Source organism: Pipistrellus kuhlii, unplaced genomic scaffold (assembly GCF_014108245.1).
Source record: "Pipistrellus kuhlii isolate mPipKuh1 unplaced genomic scaffold, mPipKuh1.p scaffold_m20_p_38, whole genome shotgun sequence".
NCBI classification, from domain to species: domain Eukaryota; kingdom Metazoa; phylum Chordata; class Mammalia; order Chiroptera; family Vespertilionidae; genus Pipistrellus; species Pipistrellus kuhlii.
In genome coordinates this window covers 3704488-3725611 of record NW_023425538.1, presented here as the reverse complement: position 1 = coordinate 3725611, position 21124 = coordinate 3704488, and the positions used below count along the sequence as shown (strand labels likewise).

Below are 21124 nucleotides of genomic sequence, written 5' to 3'. Positions count from 1 at the left end.
GGGAATGACTCAGCACAGGAAACTGGGTTGTTTGCCTTCTGAGTTCTAACCCCAGAGTCCCCAACCCTGGCTTCTGCTCACACAGCTCCAGTCCACTCTCTCCTCCCTCTGTTGCAGCACAAGATGAGTGGCTGCACAGGGTATTTTGTGTGTTGGCCCTTTAAAAGGGTGCCTGCATTTCTAGCCATCTTTCCCTAGCAGTTAGCAAGCCCACTACTTTTCACAGCCAGATGTTATGTGGGCATCTTTCCCAATTCTGGTACTCTGAGCCAGGGAGTCCAGCTTGGGGTTTAGACCCCAGAGTTCTCAGTGGCAACCCCCACAACTGAAATATCTCTCTAGAACTTCAGCTGCTGTCTGTGGGAACCTGGCTAGCCCTTTTATGACTTTGCACTTCTACCAGTCTCCATGTGGTCTCCACTTTCATCCTCAGTTATCAGAGTTCTCTCTGGCCAGTCTTCAATAGATTATTCAGAAAGTTTTCTGTATTTTCATTGTAATTCCAGTTTGGTCCTGGGTGCATGTCCAAGCAGCATCCACTTACTCTGCCACCATTTTTTATTCCATTTATCCATTCTTTTGTCTAACATTTGAAAATACTTATACCCATCTCCCAGGGCACAGGTGTGGAGTCATCTACACTATGATCCTAGAAGAGGAAGTACTGGATCATCCATTATGCCTATCTTCACATTCAATAGATATTGCTAAAAAAAAAAAAATTCTAAGTGGTTGTACCAACTTATAACCAGCCACATAAAGGATTTAAAAAAAAAATGTTTATTGATTTCAGAGAGGAAGAAAGGGGGAGAGATAGAAACATCAATGATGAGAGAGTCGTTGATTGGCTGCCTCTTGCACAACCCCACTGGCATGAACCCACATTCTGGGCATGTGCCCTTGACCGGAATTCTATCCACTGAGCCAAACCGGGTAGGGTCCATATAAAGGATTTTAGTTACTCCACATTCCCACCAACCTGTGTATTGTCAGACTTTTACATTGTTACCAGTCTGGTGGGAGTATAATATAAGGTTTGCTTTTTATCTAAATATTGAATTTTAAAGAACAAAGTGAACACATCAAGTTAAAAAATGACACAGATGGTATGTGGGAGATGGCAAAAACCCAGAGGTTTTGGAAACATGGTACTAACTTGTGTTTCTGTTTCAGCTGACTCCACGGGAACCCACTCCCTCTACACGACGTACCAGGACTATGAGATCATGTTCCATGTCTCCACTCTGCTCCCTTATACCCCCAACAACAGGCAGCAGGTCAGTAGGGTCCAGCTGATAATTTCCCAAGGCACTCTTTCCCCACAGCTGCTAGCTGGCTGCTTGCCTGGCACTAGTGGCTCTGGTGTTGTCCTGTGCAGCAGTTGGAGACCTTTAGCCTTGGACCCCTGCACCACAGTCCCATCACCTGGGTCAGTTGTCATTTAATGGTAGTTTTTTCTTAGCTGTTCCTTGGCCTCTGCCCCAACTATACTCTAGGGCCTCTTTGGTCATTAGGGAGCATATGAAGAAAAGAAAAAATGAAATGCAAACCAAACTGGCATAAACAAAAAGTGGGATGAGCTTCACTATATAATTCTCAAGTGTTGCAAGAGTATTAGCTTTACGTATGGCTAGATCCAGGGCTTAAACAATGTTAGGAATCCTTCCATTCCTGACCTTTGCTTTTCTTCGTAGTGTTCTTATTTATAGGTCTTCCCAAGTATCAAAGATACCCATTAGCAGCACTTACATCATATCCCTTTAGCATAGCCACCTCAGGGGAGAGGGGTGAGACATTTTAGCACTAAATCTCATTAGATCACTTGCCAGTCCCTAAGCTTGGGGTAGGGATGGGTTGGGCTGAGTGACCTAGCCTGAAGTACATTCCCACCCCTAGCGAGAGTGATTGGGGTCATGAAGGTGCTTTCCAAAAGGGGATTGCTGTGGCTGCCAGAAGGAGGAAGAGGTGAGGTGCTGGTTGGGCAACAACAGCTAATGCCCACTGCCAGGAGGCTCCACTCCTAGACACACCATGCAGACTCGGTCAAGGAGCAACTCTTCCTAATTTCTAATGAACGGAAACCCTGCAGACTCTCAATGATTAGGGATATGTATATTTTTTCCATTGGTACAAGTGGCATTGTAGATGTTATATGCCAGAAATGGTCAACTCAGTTATTTCATAAAGTTAACAGCATGCTATAAGAGGATTGGCCTTAGAGTTAGACCTGAGGGTGAGGTCTTTCTGTACCACTTCCTAGCAGCATGACCTGACCTCTCTGAGCCTCAGGTTCCTCCTCTGTAGAATGGATGGAATGATCGTGCCCGTGTCTCGGTTTCATTGGGAAAGGTTCCTGCACTCTTGCTTGAAACTAGAGTACAAGGCAGATCCTGACCAGCAGGGCAGAGGAAGCTGTACCTATTTCTAGGTATTTGGGAAGCATGGGGGAGGGTGGAAGCTTGGGTTTGTTTTATTGTTTTATTTATTTATGTATTTCTTTATTTAAAGATTGGTTTTTAGAATCAGGCAGAAGTAGATTCAAATTCTGAGTCTTTCCCTCTGTGTCTTTGTGACCCAGAACAAGTTGTGTAACCACTGTGAGCCTAAGTCTTTTCATCAGTAAAAGGGGGATAGGATGAGTTAATACCTCAAAGGACTGTTGTGAAGATTAAATGAGATTGCATCTTTAAGATATGGGTATAAGCCCTGGCCAGTGTTCTCAGTGGTTAGAGCATGGTCCCCTGCACTGAAAAGTTGTGGGTTTGATTCCCAGTCAGGGAACAAACTCAGATTACGAGTTCAATCTCCAGTCAGAGTACATGCATGAGGCAACCATTTGATCTCTCTCTCTCTTTTTTTCTCCCGCTCTCTTTCTCTCTCTCTCTCTCTCAAATTAATGAAAACTATATCCTCAGATGAGGATTTAAAAAAAAAAAAAAAGATAGGGTATAAAATGCCAGCCATAGTAAATGAGTATTTTTATCTGGAAATTTACTTAATCCAGTTTAAAACACACTTAAAGAACTAACAATATAACAAAATGATGTAAGTCATGTTTCTAAGAGTGTCTGCATTTCCCACTGTGGCTACCTCATATCGAACTACACACAGCTCTTATCTGGATTCCTAATAGTTACATGAAGGCTAAACTTAGGTAAATAAGAACCATGTAATTTCAGCAAGTAAGTAATATGCCATGAATACATCACCTCCTGCAAAGGTTGCAGAGTCTCCCTTGGACTGACAAGTAAGGGAGAGCGTACAGGGCTCCCATAAGCCTATATGAAGCTGAAGTTAGCCCAGTCTTCTCAACTCAGCTGTCCCAGGGAAGGGGCAGTGACTTGGGATCGACTCTGTGGGCTGTCTCTGGTCTGCCTCTGCCATTGTCCATGAGTGTAGCCTTGAGCAAATTGAAAGCTGCCAGCCCATGCTGCCCTCCAGTAGATGTTTCTTGAGTCCTACTGTGTGCTAGGCATTGCTTCTGGCACTGAGGAGACAGCAGTGAACAGCAAACAAAACAGACAAAATCCCTGTTCTCATGAAGCTGACATATTAGTGCGAAGAGGCAGATGAGAAAACAAATGAAGAGGGAAAAGCTACTGTTTGCTAAGTGTCAATAAATATTAAATAACAGGGACAGAAGAGCAGAGATTGGAGTATTGAGTGGGTGAGATCTGGGATAATACACTCAGCAAAGACTTCTGTGGGAGGGTGACATTTCAGCCAAGACCAGGAGGGAGCGATGTGGGTATCTGCAGAAAGAATATTTCAGGCAAGAGACCTTATGCAGAGGCCTTGAGGACAAAATGTTTCTGGCATGTTTGAGGAGCAGCAAGAAGCCAGCGTGGCTAGAGCAGAGTGAGCAAAGGGGAGTGTGAAAGGAGATGTCAGAGAGATGATGGGGACAGCATGCCTGGAGCCCCCTGGGCCATGTGGCACCTGAGTGAGCCACAGGAGATCTCTGAGCAAGGAAGGACATGATTATCCCAGGTGTCCCAGTTCCCTCAGACCAGTGATCAGCAAATTCTTTAGTCAACAGAGCCAAATATCAACAGTACAACAATTTAAGTTTCTTTTGAGAGCTGAAAACCAACTTCTGCGCATGGGCCACGAAGTTTCAGTAGCACTGTACATGTGCACTGCACGTAGTATTTTGTGGAAGAGCCACACTCAAGAGGCCAAAGAGCTGCATGTGGCTCGAGAGCCGCAGTTTGCCGACCACTGCCTCAGACTGTGGGCCAGGTGGGAATAGCAAGACAGTGAGGAGACTGCTGTGACTGTCCAGATAAGATCCTGGAGCCAAGTCGAACTTTGACGCTTTTCTCTTCCATTGTATTTCCCATTTACCAGCTTCTACGGAAGAGGCACATAGGAAACGACATTGTGACCATCATCTTCCAGGAACCAGGGGCACTTCCTTTCACCCCTAAGAACATCCGCTCACACTTTCAGCATGTCTTCATCATTATCCGAGCCCACAACCCCTGCACTGACAATGTTGGCTACAGGTATGCACCTCCGCACGTATCCAGGGCATTGCCCCACCTCGCCCCTATTTCCTTAAATCCCAAAAGCTATTTCCAACATCGAGGCAGCATGCAGAGAGACAGACAGCGAGCAGTGAGATAGCTCAGGTGGGGTGCCTTCTTTGTTGCATGTTTGTGCTTCAGCGGGGGAGCTCTTTCCACACACTCACCTACCTTATAAGAGAATGATTCTCAGCCAGAAAGTGGCATAGTGCCCCAATTTTTATATTTTCCAGGAGTTTTGAGAAAACTTCTATCTGACTTCAGGCAAGAAAGCAGTTGTATGTATTGGCTCTCACAAATGACAAGTTCAGGCCTAGCTAAATTTGTTCCATTGTCCTCTACGTTGTTTTATTTGTTGGCAGCTCTGAGCACATCTTTCCAGCTGCAAATTCAGCAAAAAGAGAGTTTGCCTTTCCCATGAAAAGAAACTACAGAATTGAGGCTTGTTTACCTGGCTGAGGCTCAGGTGCCCATGCAAGAGCAAAACCTCCAACTATACCTAGGCATCAGGTGTGTGAGGAGTAAAGTCCCAAGGGGAAGTCGGTAGAGGGAAGGATGGAGGCAGGGCAGGTAGGAACTCCCTTGTGTTTCCTGAGGTTTTTAATTTACAGATCAATAAGTGACACAGGCCTCAAACCCATTCAGTATCTTCTCTAGGCACAAGTTGTCACCCAGTCCCCAAATGAAAAGCACTCTGGGTGTGGGGTGAGGATAGAGTTGTGGTCCCTGGGAAATCAGCCAATCACTAGTTCAGGCCCAGGGTCAGCAGTTTACCCTGGAGCGGTGCTGCAATCTCTGGGGAATGGGCTAGGAAGTGATATTTTCCATCTTTTGAAAGTGATTTGAAATTCAAAACATAGAAAAGGTAAAATTAAACAGTAAAAAATGATCCAAGTCTCCCACCTTTGCTTCTTAGTGGATTGACAACGAGAAGTGGGGGAGGTCTAAGTGCATGCACAGGCCGCACTCTGCCTGCGGTCCGGTCTGGGGACTTTCTCCTAGGCGCAAATGAAGAACTGAGTTTGTCTGTAGCCTAGGCAACAAGCCTTCAGCGTGAAGTTTAAGTCTCCCACTTTTGACCCTACACTAACCCAGTTCCCTCACAGAGGCAACTCCTAGTAGCAGTTTGTTATACATTAGAGGCCCGATGCACAAAGATCTTGCAAAATAGACCTTCTTCCCCTGGCTGCCGGCACCAGCTTCCTTCTGGCACTAAGGACCCTGGCCTTAGCTCTGGCTGCTGCCTTCCGCCTTCTCTCTGGCCCTGCCGCCCTCCTGTGGCTCTCTCCATCCCCTCGCGCCCAACCCGCCCCCCTCATAGCAGGAGTCCTGCCCAGCCCCAGCAGCTCTGCAGGCTGGGGGGAGCTTTGCAGGGACAGGCTGGGGGGAGGCAGTGGGAGGAGGGAGTGCGGGGCAGGGGGCGGGGTGGGGGGGGTGACGACGACGATACCTGCGTCCTAGCCTGGCCACCGCCACCTTTGTCATGTCAATTTGCATATTCCATCTTTATTAAATAGGATTCTGCTATTTTGTGCACATTCAGGCAAATACGGGTTTTTCTTTTCTACCTTTTTAATACAGAACGTAGCATATCACACACCCTGTCCTGCACTTCGTATTTTTTCACTTAATAGTCCTTGAGAGCTTTCCAAACCAGTATACAAGTGCTTTTTCATTCCATGGGACTGTGTAATATTCCATCATAGGGATACCTGAGAATCTTCCTCCATCCCTGTCATTTGGGTTGTTTCCTTTTAAGACCATCCAGCAATGAATAACCTATTTGTACTCTCATTGTACACATGTCCAAGTATACACCTGGAGAGATTCCTAAAAATGGAGAGACAAAGTCAAAGGCTATGTCTGGGGGTGCGTTGGTAGCCTTGGTGGAATTGCCAGAATCCATCAGTTTTTTCTCAGCTAGTGTCTGAGAGAATTGAGGGCGTTCCCAGTGTGTGGTACTTGCTGTTAAGGACTATTGTGCTGGATGTGTGGCAAGGCCTCTATGCAACACAGGCTCAGGCCTAATCCCCCACTCCACCCCTGCCACCCCTCACCCCTTTGTTTCAGCAACAGCTGCAAGTGCTTATGCCTGTGGCTTGAGGTCACTCAGATGATATCCCATGTTCCTCAGCAGTTGAAAGATAGCCCTGAAGAGGAAAGATAGAATTGTGCCTGGGTGCATGCACATACTCGGAGGAGGAAGTAGTCCTCTCATCACACATCAGAGGCAGAAGCTGAGCAAGGTTGGGTGGGCCTTCTCCCCTTCCTCCCTACCCTAAAAAGTACAGAAAATAATACAACAGAAGTCTGTGTGCCTACCACCAGATTTAACAGATGTTAACATTTTGCCATATTTGTTCCAGCTCTCTCCTCTTCATTTTTAAGAAAGTAAATGTTAGAGATACAATCAAAGCTGCATTTTCATCCTCCTTAACTCTTTACCCACAGGCCGCTCCTCTCTGGACAAACCTTACCCTGTCCCCGCTGTGTTCCTAAATTCATTTCTGTCACAGCACTCATCACCCCGTAAAAATGACTTAGTGATGTCGCCCTTGCCTCCCTTGAAGGAAACCCTGTGTCATGTTCATCTTCCTATGTCTATCATGGCACAGTGCTTGCCATAAGTGGATCCTTGAGACATTTTTGCTATCTAGACAGATACCTGGCCCAAACACCAGGGACACTGAGGAAATAGTTGCTGAATAACTGTGAATACTCTAGAAATACTTAATGAGCTACAGTGAGCAGTTGACCTGGTAGTCACATATCTCTAGTGGTGGGACAAGTTGTTCTCTTTTCCAATTTCACGTGTGCTGTTTCCAAATAGTACACCAGCATCCCTGCAGCCTGAGGGCTGTGAAAACCCAGCCCCTCCTGCTAGGGAAGTTAGAGTCCAGTGTTCTGGTTGTCCAGAAATCTTCAGCAGCTTACAGTTTCATGATTTTTTAAAATCATGAATCAGGACTATGGGAAAAGCCAAAATTTGTCACTGTAAACAGCCACGTGCTGAATGGAGAAGATGAAAAGCTATTCACATCTATAAAGCACAGTCTGAATGCACTGTTGTTTAATTAGAGTAGAGAGACTGGTGAGGTCATCTCATCCATCCCTCTGCCTGGGGACAAGGCCATGCTCACAGAAGAAAATCTGTGTGGCCTTTGAAGAGCCTTTTCACTTGAAAGTGCCATTTTCTGTCAAACCTATACACATTGTATGTGGTAGAAATCTGTTTCTTCTTAGTCTGTCCAAAATTAAATATTTAATTTTCTTTAAATTAATTAGTATTAAGAGCCTGTCATGGCGCTGGAGAACCAACTAAGCCAGGGTGGCACCTACTCACATAGCCCTCCTAATACCTGGAACAGGGTCTCTGGACAGTGGACTGTGGAGGTGGAGAGAAGGGGTCTGGGCTCATTGCAGGCATCATGCAGGATCTCCCTCAGCAGTCTGCACCTTGGTCCCTTTCAGTCCTTGCTTCATGGGAAAGCCACAGTAATCCTTACAGATTGTCAGTCTGATTATCTCTCTCGTGTGCCTGCATCAGCCAGGGACCTAGCAAGACACAAATGTCCCCCTCAGGGTTTTAGCTGAAGAGATTAATGAACTGACTACTAACAGTGTGGGTAGGTTAAGGGAACATATACATGAAAGTGAGGCATCTAGGGATCAGCAGCAGCAAGGGAAAGTTTCTGGAAGTTAGGGAGAGCTATGGCTTTGGGAGAGGGGCCACCTAACAAAAGCTATGGTTGTGAGTAAAGGACAGGGACCAAGGACTACAGCTATCTCCACTATCAGAGCCCTGCAGAGAGGCGGTGACAATAAATAAATACTCCACCTTCTCTCTCCTCTCACCTTCCCATCACCTGCCTGTGCTTCTGTTGGCTGAATTCACTTGGAAGACAGAGGGCACAGGAACACAGGTGAAAGTGACAATTTGTAGAAACCTACCTTCCAGGATGCTGAGCAGGTAGAGAATGGCAGGGACTGGATCTGAGAGCATAGATGGTAGATACCTGGCCCAGATAGTTAAATGCTTGCTAATTCTCATGATCAGGATGAAAAGTGCTAATACACTTGGCCCCTGGTGACCTTACTAGCCTCCTGCTCTTTACTCTCTGAGCTCTGGCTCTTTCCTGGCCAGGCACATGCTACACTCTCTCTTTAGCTCTTCCTCTGGCTCCTGCTTAGCCTTAGATCCCAAGCTTCATTGTCACTTCCTCAGAAAGGCCCTCTCGGATTCCCCATCCAAATCAGTTCCTTCTATTGTTCTGTCATATCTATTCCTTTATTTGTCTTTATAAGTTAACTAGAGGCCCAATATATTAAATTAGTGCACTGATAGGGTCCCTAGGCCTAGCCAGTGATCAGGGCTGATTGGGACCTTCTGGCTGCTGGCCATGCCCTCCTTTCCCTGGTAGCCAGCTGCTGGCTGGGGCCTTCCTTCATTCTGCACTGCCCCCAGTGGTCAGCACATGTCATAGCAAGTGATCCAACTCCTGGTTTCCTGGTTGAACTCCCAAGGGGACACTGCATATTAGACTTTATATAGATAGATTTGTGAGTATGTTTCTCCTCCTAGATTAAAGGCTCAGGAGGGCCCATTATATCCCAATGCCCAAGGAATGGGCATCCCAGAAATGGTTATCAAATGAATATTGTACTGGCTACCTTGTGTTGGGAGTCAAAACCAAAAAGCTTACATAGTGTTTGGGGCTCATGGAATATGTTTTAATCAAGAATCTCATTATTTAGCCCTAGCTGGTTTGGCTCAGTAGATAGAGCATCAGCCTGTGGACCGAAATGATTCGGAATTTGATTCCAGTCAAGGGTACATACCTTGGTTGCAGGCTCCTTGGCCCTAGTCCTGGTCAGGGCTTGTGCAGGAGGCAACCAATCAATCTATTTCTCTCACATCGATATTTCCTTCTGTCTTTCTTTCTCCTTTCCACTCTAAAAATGAATGGGAAAATATCCTCAGATGAGGATTAAAAAATACTTTTTTTAAATCTCATAATTTAAAAAATTGTCTACAGTAGGAAGAGAAACAGTAGATCTCTTTTTTATATATATATTAGAGGCCTAGTGTACGAAATTCATGCATGAGGGGGTTCCCCTCAGCTTAGCCTGCACCCTTTTTAATCTGGGATCTCTTAGGGGATGTCCAACTGTTGGATGACCAGCAGTCGGACATCTCTCTCACAATCCAGGACCACTGCCTCCTAACTGCTCACCTGCCCGATCACCCCTAACTGTCCCCCCCTGCTGGTCTGGTTGCCCCTAATTGCCCCCCCATGCGGGTCTGGTCACCCCATGCAGCCTGCTGCTTAGTCATTTGGCCTCCCCTCACTAACCCCCCTGCTGGCCTAGTCACGCCATGCAGCTTGTTCGGTTGTCCGTTCAGTTGCGATGGTTGCTTAGGCTTATATTTATGTACTAGAGGCCCGATGCACAAAGATTCATGCAAGAATAGGCCTTTCTTCCCCTGGCTGCCAGCACCGCCTTTGCTCCAGTCCGGAAGCGCCTTTCCACCTTTGCTCCAGCCAGAGCTGCTTTCTGCCTCTCACTTTGTTGCATCAATTCCCTCCTTATTGGCTGTGGGTGCCGCCATCTTTGTCACAAAGTTACAGTCAATTTGTATATTTCGTCTTTATTAGATAGGAGGATAGATATTTTTTAAATTGATTTCAGAGAAGAAGAGAGAGAGAGGCAGAAACATCAATGATGAGAGAGAATCATTGATCAGCTGCCTCCTGCATGCCCCAAACTGGGGATCGAGCCTGTAACCCGGGCATGTGCCCTGACCAGGAATTGAACTGTGACCTTCTGATTCATAGGTTGACACTCAACCACTGAGCCATGCCAGCCGGACAGAAAGTCTTTTATAACACCATACTCTCGAGTTGAAGTTGTTGTAGAGACCCAGTACCATACTCAAAGGAAAAATTAATGAACTTATTGCTCACTCATTTACAGCAACTCATACCATTTTTTTAACCATCATATGTAAAAAGCATTACTTGCAGTGACTCTGTAGCTCCTTGAAATGTCTTTCATCAAGAGTCATCCTCCCCAGTCCTGGGTGATCACTTTGGCAGATGCCACTGCCTATTCGCTTGATGTTAGAAATTATCTGTCTTTTAACCTCTGGGTCTCAGCTTAGTTTGGTTATTAGAATGTCCAAAAACACTTGTCAAATCTCCAAATCCTTTCCCCAAAAGGCTCAGGGCTGCTTCTGCCTGGAAGCCTCCATGGACCAAGTGGCGGGAAGGCTTACCTCTCCTCTGTTTCTCCGCCTTGCACTTGTTTCCCTGACTGCCGTGTCTCACCTGTCCAGGGTTGGAGCACAAAGAGAAAAGACCAGGAGGTGTCACTGAGATTGATTGAAGCTGGCTGCATGCTCTCTGGGCTCCTGCTAAGGGTCGCCTAGAAGGCCCTTAGCTGGGGATGGGCAGGGATAATGGGGCTCACCACCCAGCTTTCCCTAAATATTCACTCCCTCTCTCTATAGTTTGCATAGTGGGTGAGGAATTTGGGGGAACAGGTTTTATATCATTTCTTTTTTTCCATTCTCAGTTGCTATCTGATTTTTATCATGGTGGCATCTTGGTCAAAACTGAAGTAGGCAGGGTTCCATTATAACTTCCTATAACAATGAATTTTCAAAATGACCTTGATGAGATTATTTATATCACTCAGGTATTCTACAGTAGTGCTGCTTAATTCACCCTCCCCCCCCTTAAATTCAGTGATTCACACATTTGCAGGTGAGCTGAGATCTAGCTGGCCTTGGTTCCAGGGCAAAGGTCAGGTCTATGTCTACTCCAAGTGGCCCTTATCCTTCTGGGACCAGTAGGCCATCTAGAGAGTGCTCATCTCATGGCAGGAGCACAGGAGGTGAGCCCAGCCCCCACCTCGCCACACATTGCATGCCTTTGCTTGACTAAATCAAGTCATGTGACCAGGTCCATGATCAGTGGGATAGGGGTAGACCTGCCCACAAAATATATATTACATATATATGTAAAATGAGAAAAATTGAAGTTAAGTGGTACAGGAGAATTATTCTTTAAATATCAACGATATTATAACATCTACTGTATAAAAAGTAAAAAATGCACATATGTCCCCTAAGACTTACTAAAGTTTCCAGTCTAGTTAACTAGCAACTAACTAATTAGAGGTAGACTTCCATTCTTAAAAAGGTAAGCTCTGTTTCTAATCGTGTATTTTCTTTCTAAAGGGGATCTCAAATGCCTTTCTTTCTACCATCTAAATGATTTCTTCCTCTTCAGTATGGCTGTGACCCGATCCAAAGATGCTCCTCCTTTTGGTCCCCCCATCCCCAGTGGAACCACGTTCCGCAAATCTGATGTCTTCAGAGACTTCTTATTGGCCAAGGTGATTAATGCAGAAAATGCTGCACACAAGTCTGACAAGTTCCACACTATGGCCACCAGGACCCGCCAAGAGTATCTCAAGGATCTGGCTGAAAACTGTATCTCCAACACACCCATCGATTCCACTGGCAAATTCAATCTCATCTCCCTGACCTCCAAGAAGAAGGAAAAGACCAAAGCTCGGGCAGGTGCTGAGCAGCACAGCTCAGGAGCCATTGCCTGGAGGGTGGCGGCTCAGGACTATGGCCAGGGGGTGGAAATTGACTGCATTTTGGGGATTTCCAACGAGTTTGTGGTACTACTGGACCTACGCACCAAGGAGGTGGTATTCAACTGCTATTGTGGGGATGTCATTGGCTGGACCCCAGACTCCTCAACGCTAAAAATCTTCTATGGACGAGGGGACCACATCTTCCTGCGGACCACAGAGGGCTCTGTGGAGGACATAAGGGACATTGTCCAGAGACTGAAGGTAAGGTCAAGACAGAAAGGGCTACAGTGGTTCTGTGGTTTGGCAGAGGCCTTACGAACCAATGAAATGCCTTTCCTCACCCGGTCAGTTAGACCATGACCCAAATTGGCCCCAAAAGAATCAGAATTGTCACTTATACATAGGGATCTACTGGATCCTACAGCCTAGGTTTTTTCAGGGGAAGTTGTGGGTCAGGGATCTGAGATTGTCCTTGTCATTACCTTGGGAGGACAAAGGCATATTTATTCACTCTAGATGTTGATAGAAAACATAAGTTTAAGCTTATATTAAAAATGTAAGGTTACCTTCCAGAAGAATTAATAGAGTGAAAAGCTTCCAGGCCATTTAAGGACAGGGCATAAGCTAGGGGGGGACGGGAGAGATATCAGAAAGCATGATAAGAGAAACAAAAAAGCCCAGTGTGTGGCTCAGCGGTTAAGCATTGACCCAGGAACCAACAGATTCCCAGTGAGGACACAGGCCCAGGTTGCAGGCTCAATTCCCAATAGTGGGAATGCAGGTGTCATTTTTAACATTGATGTTTCTATCCCTCTCTTCCTGTCCCTTCTTCTCTCTGAAATCAATTTTTAAAAATACATTAACAAAAAAAACTGTAAAATTATATGGCAGGAATAATTCCACATCAGTAATCACAATAAATGTGAGCAGTTTAACTTCTCCTATTAAAAGACAAAGATTCAATATGGGTAGAAATCTTAATCCTAGTGGGCAGCTCAGACTCAGATCACTGGCCAAACCAAGGGTGACAGATTGGTTTCAAGTCAGATAACAACTTAGTAACAACTATTTGAAACATTGTGCTAAGAAGTGCTTAGGTTGGCTTTGACTGGGCATCTCAATTGGTTAGAGCATTGTTCCAATGCACCAAGTTTACAGATTCAGTCCCCAGTCAGGGAACATACAAGAATCAACCAATGAATGTATAAATAAATGGAACAACAAATCGATCTCTCCCCCTTTCTTCCTCTCTCCCTCCCTTTTCTTCCCTCTCTATCTGCCCCTCTCCCTTTCTCTCTCAAATCAATAAATTAAAAAAAAAAAATACTCAGGCCACATCTGAGGTCCATGAGAAGGAATGCTGTGGTCAGTGATTGGCTGTCAGTGAGTTGAACAGAATGGCATATCATGGGTGCAAAATAGAGAAGGTAGCCTAGCATAGGAGTTAAGAACACAAGTTCAGGATTCTGAAGGCCTGCCTTCAAGTTCTGGCACTGCCGCTTACCAGCCATGAGACCTTGAGCCAATTTGTTTAACTGCTATGTGATTCAGTTTCTCTATCTGAAAATAGGAATGATAATCATCCTATTTTGGGTGATTACTTTAAGCATTAGATGAGTTATATTGCCCAGATAAGCTTGCTTGAGTTGGTGGACTGTGGACTCCGGATGCCACTGTCTGCTGGCTGTCTTCACCTTTCTAGACCTTTGCACTCTCTGATTCAGTTCAAGTGATTGGTAAAGCCATGCTATCAGCTTCCCTCACTTTAAAAATCCATGCTCAGGTTTAGTATTTAGATTTTCCATTGGGATATGAAGTCCATAAACAGAGCCTCTGCTTTGCTCACTTGCTTATTTCATTTCCATAGATAAGGGATGGCACATAGTAGCTGTTTAATCAGTACTGATTAGTTCGGTAGTTGAATGGGTTTATTGAGCCCTGCTTCTGTGTAATCATTTTACATACATGATTTTACAATCCTCCAACCACCCCCATGGAGTATAAAGTGCTGTTCTTATACTTGACAGATGAAATTGAGACTGAGAAATAGAGATGTTCACATAAGGTTATACAGCCAGTAGGTGGCAGACTAAGATCTAAATCCAGGTTTTTCTGACTCCAAAATCAATTTGTGCCAGAACTCGAAACTGGTAGCCTACTATTTACTCAGCATGTCCACTTGAGTGTCTATAAGCCCAAAAAACATGTCCAAGAGCAAACTCCTAGTTTTGCTTCCCTAGCCTCCCAGAGTTTTTCTGTCTTGGTAAAGGACAAGTTGGCACTTCATTTGTTGAGGTCAGAATCCTTAGCATCAGCGTCACTCCCCTCTTTATATCACACACACATCCAATCTGTCAGCTCCACATCCAGTAATCAGACTCTAGCTCCTTCTAGCCTTCTACAGCCTCCCCCCTGGCCTTTCCTGGACTAATAGCCTTCTTCAGACTCCATTGCCTCCATCCTTGCTGCCCTATAATCTGTTCTCAGCATGGTAGTCTGTTCATGTCACTGCTGTGCTCAAAACCCTCAGCTCACTCTAGGTAAAACCAAAGTCCTTATGGTGGCCATGAGGTCAACCTCTCTGACCTCATCTCCCCATCACTGTCTCTGCTCCAGGCACACAGATTTTTGCTTTTCCCCAGTGTGCCAGGCAGGCATCCAACCTCAGGGCCTTTGCACTGCCTGTGTCCTCTCACTGAAACAATTTTCCTGATCTGCACATGGCTCACTTCCTCCTCTCCTACAGGCCTTTATTCACATATCACTTTGCCAGTGGGGCCTCATTATCTAAAATTATAAACCCTCTCCACTCACTGCCCCTGCTTTAATTTTCTCTATAACTTCCCACCATTTGAAGTGGTTATATATTGTTCACCACTATCCCTCAGCACCAGGTCCAGCACCTGGTATGCAGTAAATATTCAGTGAACTTGTACTGAAAGCATGCATGTATAACACCTTATAGTAAAAGCAAAAGTGAACATTTATGGAGAATTAACTGTGTCAGACCCCAACACCTTGCATGATTTTGCATTTCTTCCTCAAAGGGGCCCAGTGAGGGAGATACCATTGTCATCTCCACTTCACAGATGAGGAAACCGAGGCCCAGGGAGGTAAAGTGGTTTGCCCAGGACCCATAGTGAGTTAAGTGCCTGAGTTCTTCCTCCCCAAATCCTGAGAGCAGATTGCACATTTTACCCACATCCTCTTTGTGCCACTCCAATTCCATGCCCACTTCATGCCTACTATGGGTGTGGTGCTTCTAGAGCACATTTCTGCAGCCCTCCTCACCATCTCAGTGCCCCAGAGCTCACTGAGAAACCAGATGGCCAGGAAGTGATGACATAAGCCATCTTCAGGCCCATCTAAAACAACTCATAAGAGAGAATCTCTCTTCTTAAATCCTTCGGGGTAAGGAGTCCACACCCTCCATGCCCACAGAATTGGGATTTGGACATCTTCTCTTGCTAAATGAATAAGTTTTATTATGTGCCTGGCCCTGGGTGGAGCAATGCTGAGACATAGCAGTGACTGTGATGGGCCCAGGCCTGCCCTTCTGTGGCTCCCACCTGAGGCCTAAGTACCAGGAGTGTTGAGGGTGCCAGGGGAACCTATCATGGGAGACACTCTCAACCAGCAGTGTGGCTGCAGCCCCAGACATATTCAGTTAGATACCAAACCTTAACATTCAAAGGATTTTATATAAATACTAGAGGCCCAGTGCAAGAAATCCTGCACAGGAGTTGGGGGGATGGTCCCTTAACCTGACCTGCACCCTCTCCAATTCAGAACCCCTCTGGGGATGTCCAACTGCCTCTTGCAATCCAGGACCACTGGCTCCTAACTTCTCACCTGCCTACCTGATCTCCCCTAACTCCTCTGCCTGTCTGCCTGATCGCCCCTAACTGCTCCCCTGCTGGCCTGATTGCACCTAACCGCCTCTACCTCACCCTGCACCCAGGACCCAGAATTCCCTCCTCTGGTCGGTCGCAGGCACCCGAGACCCACGCTTCGTTCCCTCTGACCAGCCGCAGGAACCCAGGACCCGGGTTGGCTGCAGCTGCAGGGGACGGCTTTGCCTGGACCGCAGCCTCTGGCACCCAGGATCGCAGGGCAGGCGGCTTGTCCCTCTCCCGGGCCAAAGCCTGGCTGGTCCCCATTCCTCTCTCCCCAGTGTTGAGTGTCTGAGCCTTTATAGCTTGACAGTGTGAGGGCGTGAGGACCATTTGCATTAGCTCTTTATTTAATAGGACTAGCGGCCCACATGCCGCAGGATCCAGTGTCAAGTCCTTGCCCACCTTGAAGACAGTTGTGGACAGGAATAAGAATAGTTTCCTGCCCTAACCTTTCCTTCTCAGGAGCGCTTAAATTAACCTTCTTTGGAAGATGAGAATTGAACAGAGCAACACTTACTTGTTCCCATGAAGAAATCATGTGACGTTTGGTCGTGACAGTGTTTGGTCATGATGGTGTCACGGCCACAGGGTTTTTATAATAGAGATAGCTCTGTGGCTTCTCTTAAAAATGGCCTGCATTTGCACAGGACAGTAGTTAGCTGAAGCAGGTGTTGGGTGCCACCTTTAGGTAATACAAGAAGCATACCATTTGCCATGGTTCCACCAACCTTCTACTCACATACATTACCCACCAAGCACCTTAGCTTGTGAGCCTGGCCCCCAGAGTTGGGCTTCCTCCATGAAGAAATTACTTTTATATGTGACTAGAGCAATAAATAAGAATCATCCTGATTGCCCTTAACCACCTCTGTGAAGAATGGGGGACAAAGAAACAAAAGAGCAAATGGCAGGGGGAGCACCAGGGGAATACAGCACAGTGGCTGAAAGTTGGAGTTCCAGAGTCAGACCTAGGGGAACTGATATCACCTCAGGTTTCCACACCCAATAAAATAAGCTAATTATTAATACTAGCAAAATTGGGCATATAAAGGCATACCCAGCACCTGGTATACAAAAATCAGTCCTCAGGAAAATGAGCTTTCAGAGGTTCCTTCAAACTGATCTGTGTGTTTGGTTTCATAAGGTGTTCCCTCTGCCATTGGACCATTCTGGAACCTTGTAAACTTCAGGAATGGATCTCTTCTTCGGGCAGTGATTTATTTGGTTTGTTACAAAAGCAAAGGGGACAGGCACAGCAGTTTCAGGACATTGAGACAGTCGTCCTACCAGTTCCTGTCCAAAATGATTCAAAGTAACTGTTGTGGGTGGTTGTAGACTGATCTGCTACCATAGTAGCTGAAATAAGGTGGGAGTTTAATACTCTTGTGCTTAGTGCTCAGGCTGTCAAGGACAGGGCTCACATCCCTTCCATCTCATGGTTTTCTCCTTTTCCTTCGGTCACTCCATACCCACATCCCTGTCTGCTGGGAAGGAGAATGTGTCAGCATGGAGAGCAAGCAATTTTATTTTTAAAAACACAAGTAGAAGTTCCATCACTTCCACTCATATCCTGTTAGCCAAAGCCAATATGTCCACACTCAGCTGTGAGGAAAGCTGAGAAATGTGGTCCCCAACTAGATGGTCCTGTACCCATCAGAACTCTGACTTGCGGTGTGGGGTGGGGAGACTTATTACTAAAGGGAAGGAGGGGAGAATGGAGTCTGAAGGCCATTAGCAGTTCTGCTGCAGTATTATCTGAGCTGTCTGCATTACCCGAACCCTTTCCACCCCCAGAAGACTGGGCTCTCCCCAGGACTCCCAGGGCTGGTGTAGCCTAATTGGTCATGGGCACTAACACAGATGTACAGACTTGACTCTATAACCCACAGCCAAATTCTTTGGACACAAGGATGACTGCTTCAAAGGGAAGAAATTTCGGCTCCCAAAGTAGAAGAAATAGACCAGGAAAATCCAGTCATACTTTCTCTTTGAAGTCTTAAACAATTTTTTAATTGATTTGAAAGAGAGATGTAAAGAAAAATATTGATTTGTTTCACTTATTTATTATTATATATATATTATTATATATATCAGAGTACACCCCAGTGAGTAAGGATTTCCACTCTTTGTGGCATTCCCATCTTAGATGTTACCCTACTTCCCAAATTCTCTGTCCAAATCAGGAACCTCACAGATGTGTTTTCATTTTCAGGTAAATTTTTTCCATCCAAACTCATTTCTTGCTAACTACAGTCACAAATGTGATCAATTTGAGTTGCAAGGAAGATTTTTGTGTGTGTGCATATGTGAATGTGTAGTGTAGCTTGGGGGATAAATTAATTTCTTACTGTGGCCAGAAAAGTGTGAAAGCCACCATTCTTATAGGCACATTAAGTAAGTTAATTTCTAGCCAGGAGTTGACTTCTCACAGGAAATTTGAACCATCACACATTCTCTTCCCTTAATGCAGATTTAGGAAAGGGAAGACAGATCTTGATGGAACTTGCTTAATAGCCATACCTTGTTAAGTTCATCTTTTTATCCCAAGAAGAGGATGTGCTAAAGGACAGGGTTCTGTTCCTTGGATTCTCACATCTATATATGTTTTGAGAACATGGCTTGGCTAGCGACTGCTGCCTCTCTCTGAGATAATGAGCCATATATTTTCTCTCCAGAAGTCAGGATCCTGGGCTGAGACTAGGTGGGTATTTGTGCTCCTGCACCCTGGCATCACCTTGGAGGTTACATAGGGATCAGCTGGGTCTTTGGCCTCAAAGGAAAGAATCTGATCAGGTGTCTTCCACAAGAGCTGACCCCAAACAGCTTGTGAAGCTAGATCCCACCTGTTGCCTGCAGGTGATGACCAACGGCTGGGAGACGGTGGATATGACTCTGCGGCGGAATGGGCTCGGGCAGCTGGGCTTCCACGTGAAGTACGACGGGACTGTGGCCGAGGTAGAAGACTACGGGTTTGCCTGGCAGGCCGGCCTCCGGCAAGGCAGCCGGCTGGTGGAGATCTGCAAGGTGGCTGTGGTCACCCTGACCCATGACCAGATGATCGACCTGCTGCGCACCTCCGTCACCGTCAAGGTGGTCATCATCCCACCCTTCGAGGATGGCACCCCCCGGAGGTAAGGGAGCTCACCCTGCAAGGTGGGAGGGGCATGGGGGTGACAGCTCCCAGAGTACTAACAGGAGGCCTCCCCAGGGTTGTTGCTTGAGGCCCTTTGTCATCTGGAGGAGTGGTAATGGTGATGGAGTAGGAGTCAACATCAACCAAACACATACTGCAAGCACACCATATGTGTATTATCCCATTTCATCTCCACAGCACCCTCATCAGTCTGTTTTCTAGACAACACATGAGCATTAAAGTAACTTGCTTTAGCCCTGGCCAGTGTTCTCAGTTGTTAGAGCATCAGCCTTGCTCTCCAAAGGGGCTCGGGTTCAATTCTCAGTCAAGGGCACATGCCTGGGTTGCAGGTTCAATGCCCATCCTCAATCGGGATGCATGTAGAAGGCAACCAATTGATGTATCTCTCTCGCATTGATGTTTTTTGCTCTCTCTTCCCCTCCTTCACTTCCACTCTCTAAATATCAATGGGAAAAATATCCTCCAGTGAAGATTAACCAAAACAAAGGTAAATTGTCCCAGAGTACACTGCACTTCATTGATTTGTTTGGCACGTGTTTATTGAGACCTTACTATGTGTGAGCTCCAATCAAAGTGCTCAGGATGGAAAAGTGAACAGTGCCTGTTCCCTTGGCATTTGTGTCCTACAGGGAAGGGAAGGCAATCTATACTAATAAAAGTGTAATATGCTAAGAACAAACGACCTTCCAGATGTCTTTCCGGACAAAGCCACCATGGCAGAGGCTGAGGCAGAGGTGGTTAGGGGGAATCCGGCAGGCAGGCAGGCGAGTGGTTAGGAGCCAGCGGTCCCAGATTATGAGAGGGATGTCCACAGCAAGGATCAGACCTAAACCCACAGTCAGACATCCCCTGAGGGGGTCCCAGATTGGAGAGGGTGCAGGCCGGGCTGAGGACCCTCCTCCCCCACCAGTGCACAAATTTCATGCACTGTGCCTCTAGTCTATATAAACACCTAAGTAACCAAATGACCAGTTGACCGGTCACTGTGACACACACTGACCACCAGGTCACTCAATGTAGGAGCTACTCCTTGATGGTCAGTACATTCCCACAGCCAACCTCCCACTGTCCCTCCCCCTGGCCAGCCAGCAAGCCTCCTGTGGCCACTCCCCCCAAGCCAGCCCCTCAATCAGCCCCAATTGCTGGCCAGGCTGAGTGACCCCACCCGTGCACAAATCCGTGCACCAGGCCTCTAGTTATTAAATAGGTAGGTAATCTAAGATCAGGCAGCAATGAGATCTAAGGAGGAGAGGATTAAAGTGGGGTAAATACAGGGTCCGTACCATGGCAGAGAGCTACGGACAGAGTGGTCATAGAAGGCTCATGGGCAGAGGTAGCCATCTGGTTTTCTAGGCCAGGCAGGGCTAGGGCAGTCTCTGAAGTTCAAGTGTATTGGGCATGTTCCTACAGCACAGTGGCTGGAACAGAGTAAGCAGGGGTGAGAGGTGGGAGAGAGGGACTGAGGGGGCTTTCTGGACACAGTGATTAGCTTGGTATTATTCAGTAAGAAGCCAGTGCAAGGTTTGTTTTCTTTTTTTAATGAAATGTTTCAAACATATTAAAAGTATACTAAACCTGTTGTTTCCACATTTGTCAACATGTGGCCAGTTTTTTGTTTTTAAATCTCTAGCTTCCCCACATTGAACTATTTGAAACAATCCAAATTCTTGAATTGTATCTCTACCCCATTAGGAACTTTAAAAAATTACTACAACACTTACAAATTTTAACAGTAAGTTAATATCAAGTACACAGTCCATTAACTTCTGTCATATCAAAGAGATACTTTTAAAAAACAGTTGTTTTGTTAATCAGGCTCCTCTTCTTACATTTGGTTGATGTATCTCTTTTTGCTCTTTTAATCTGTAGTTTCCCTTTTATTTTATTTTTTTCTTGCAACTTATTTGGGTAAGAAACCAGGCCACTGTTCCAGG

The 21124-nt window shown here is 46.0% G+C and overlaps 1 protein-coding gene across 8 annotated transcripts in view; it reads left to right on the top strand.

Moving 5' to 3' along the window:
* Positions 1-21124, top strand: part of SIPA1L3 (signal induced proliferation associated 1 like 3) — a 353179-nt gene that overhangs the window by 237680 nt on the left and 94375 nt on the right. For all 8 annotated transcript variants that reach the window (XM_036408270.2, XM_036408269.2, XM_036408265.2 and 5 more), the window contains 4 exons: positions 1174-1277; positions 4351-4508; positions 11825-12401; positions 18893-19167. In XM_036408270.2, coding sequence (XP_036264163.1) covers positions 1174-1277; positions 4351-4508; positions 11825-12401; positions 18893-19167 — 1114 coding nt within the window. The remainder of the gene's footprint in view (positions 1-1173; positions 1278-4350; positions 4509-11824; positions 12402-18892; positions 19168-21124) is intronic.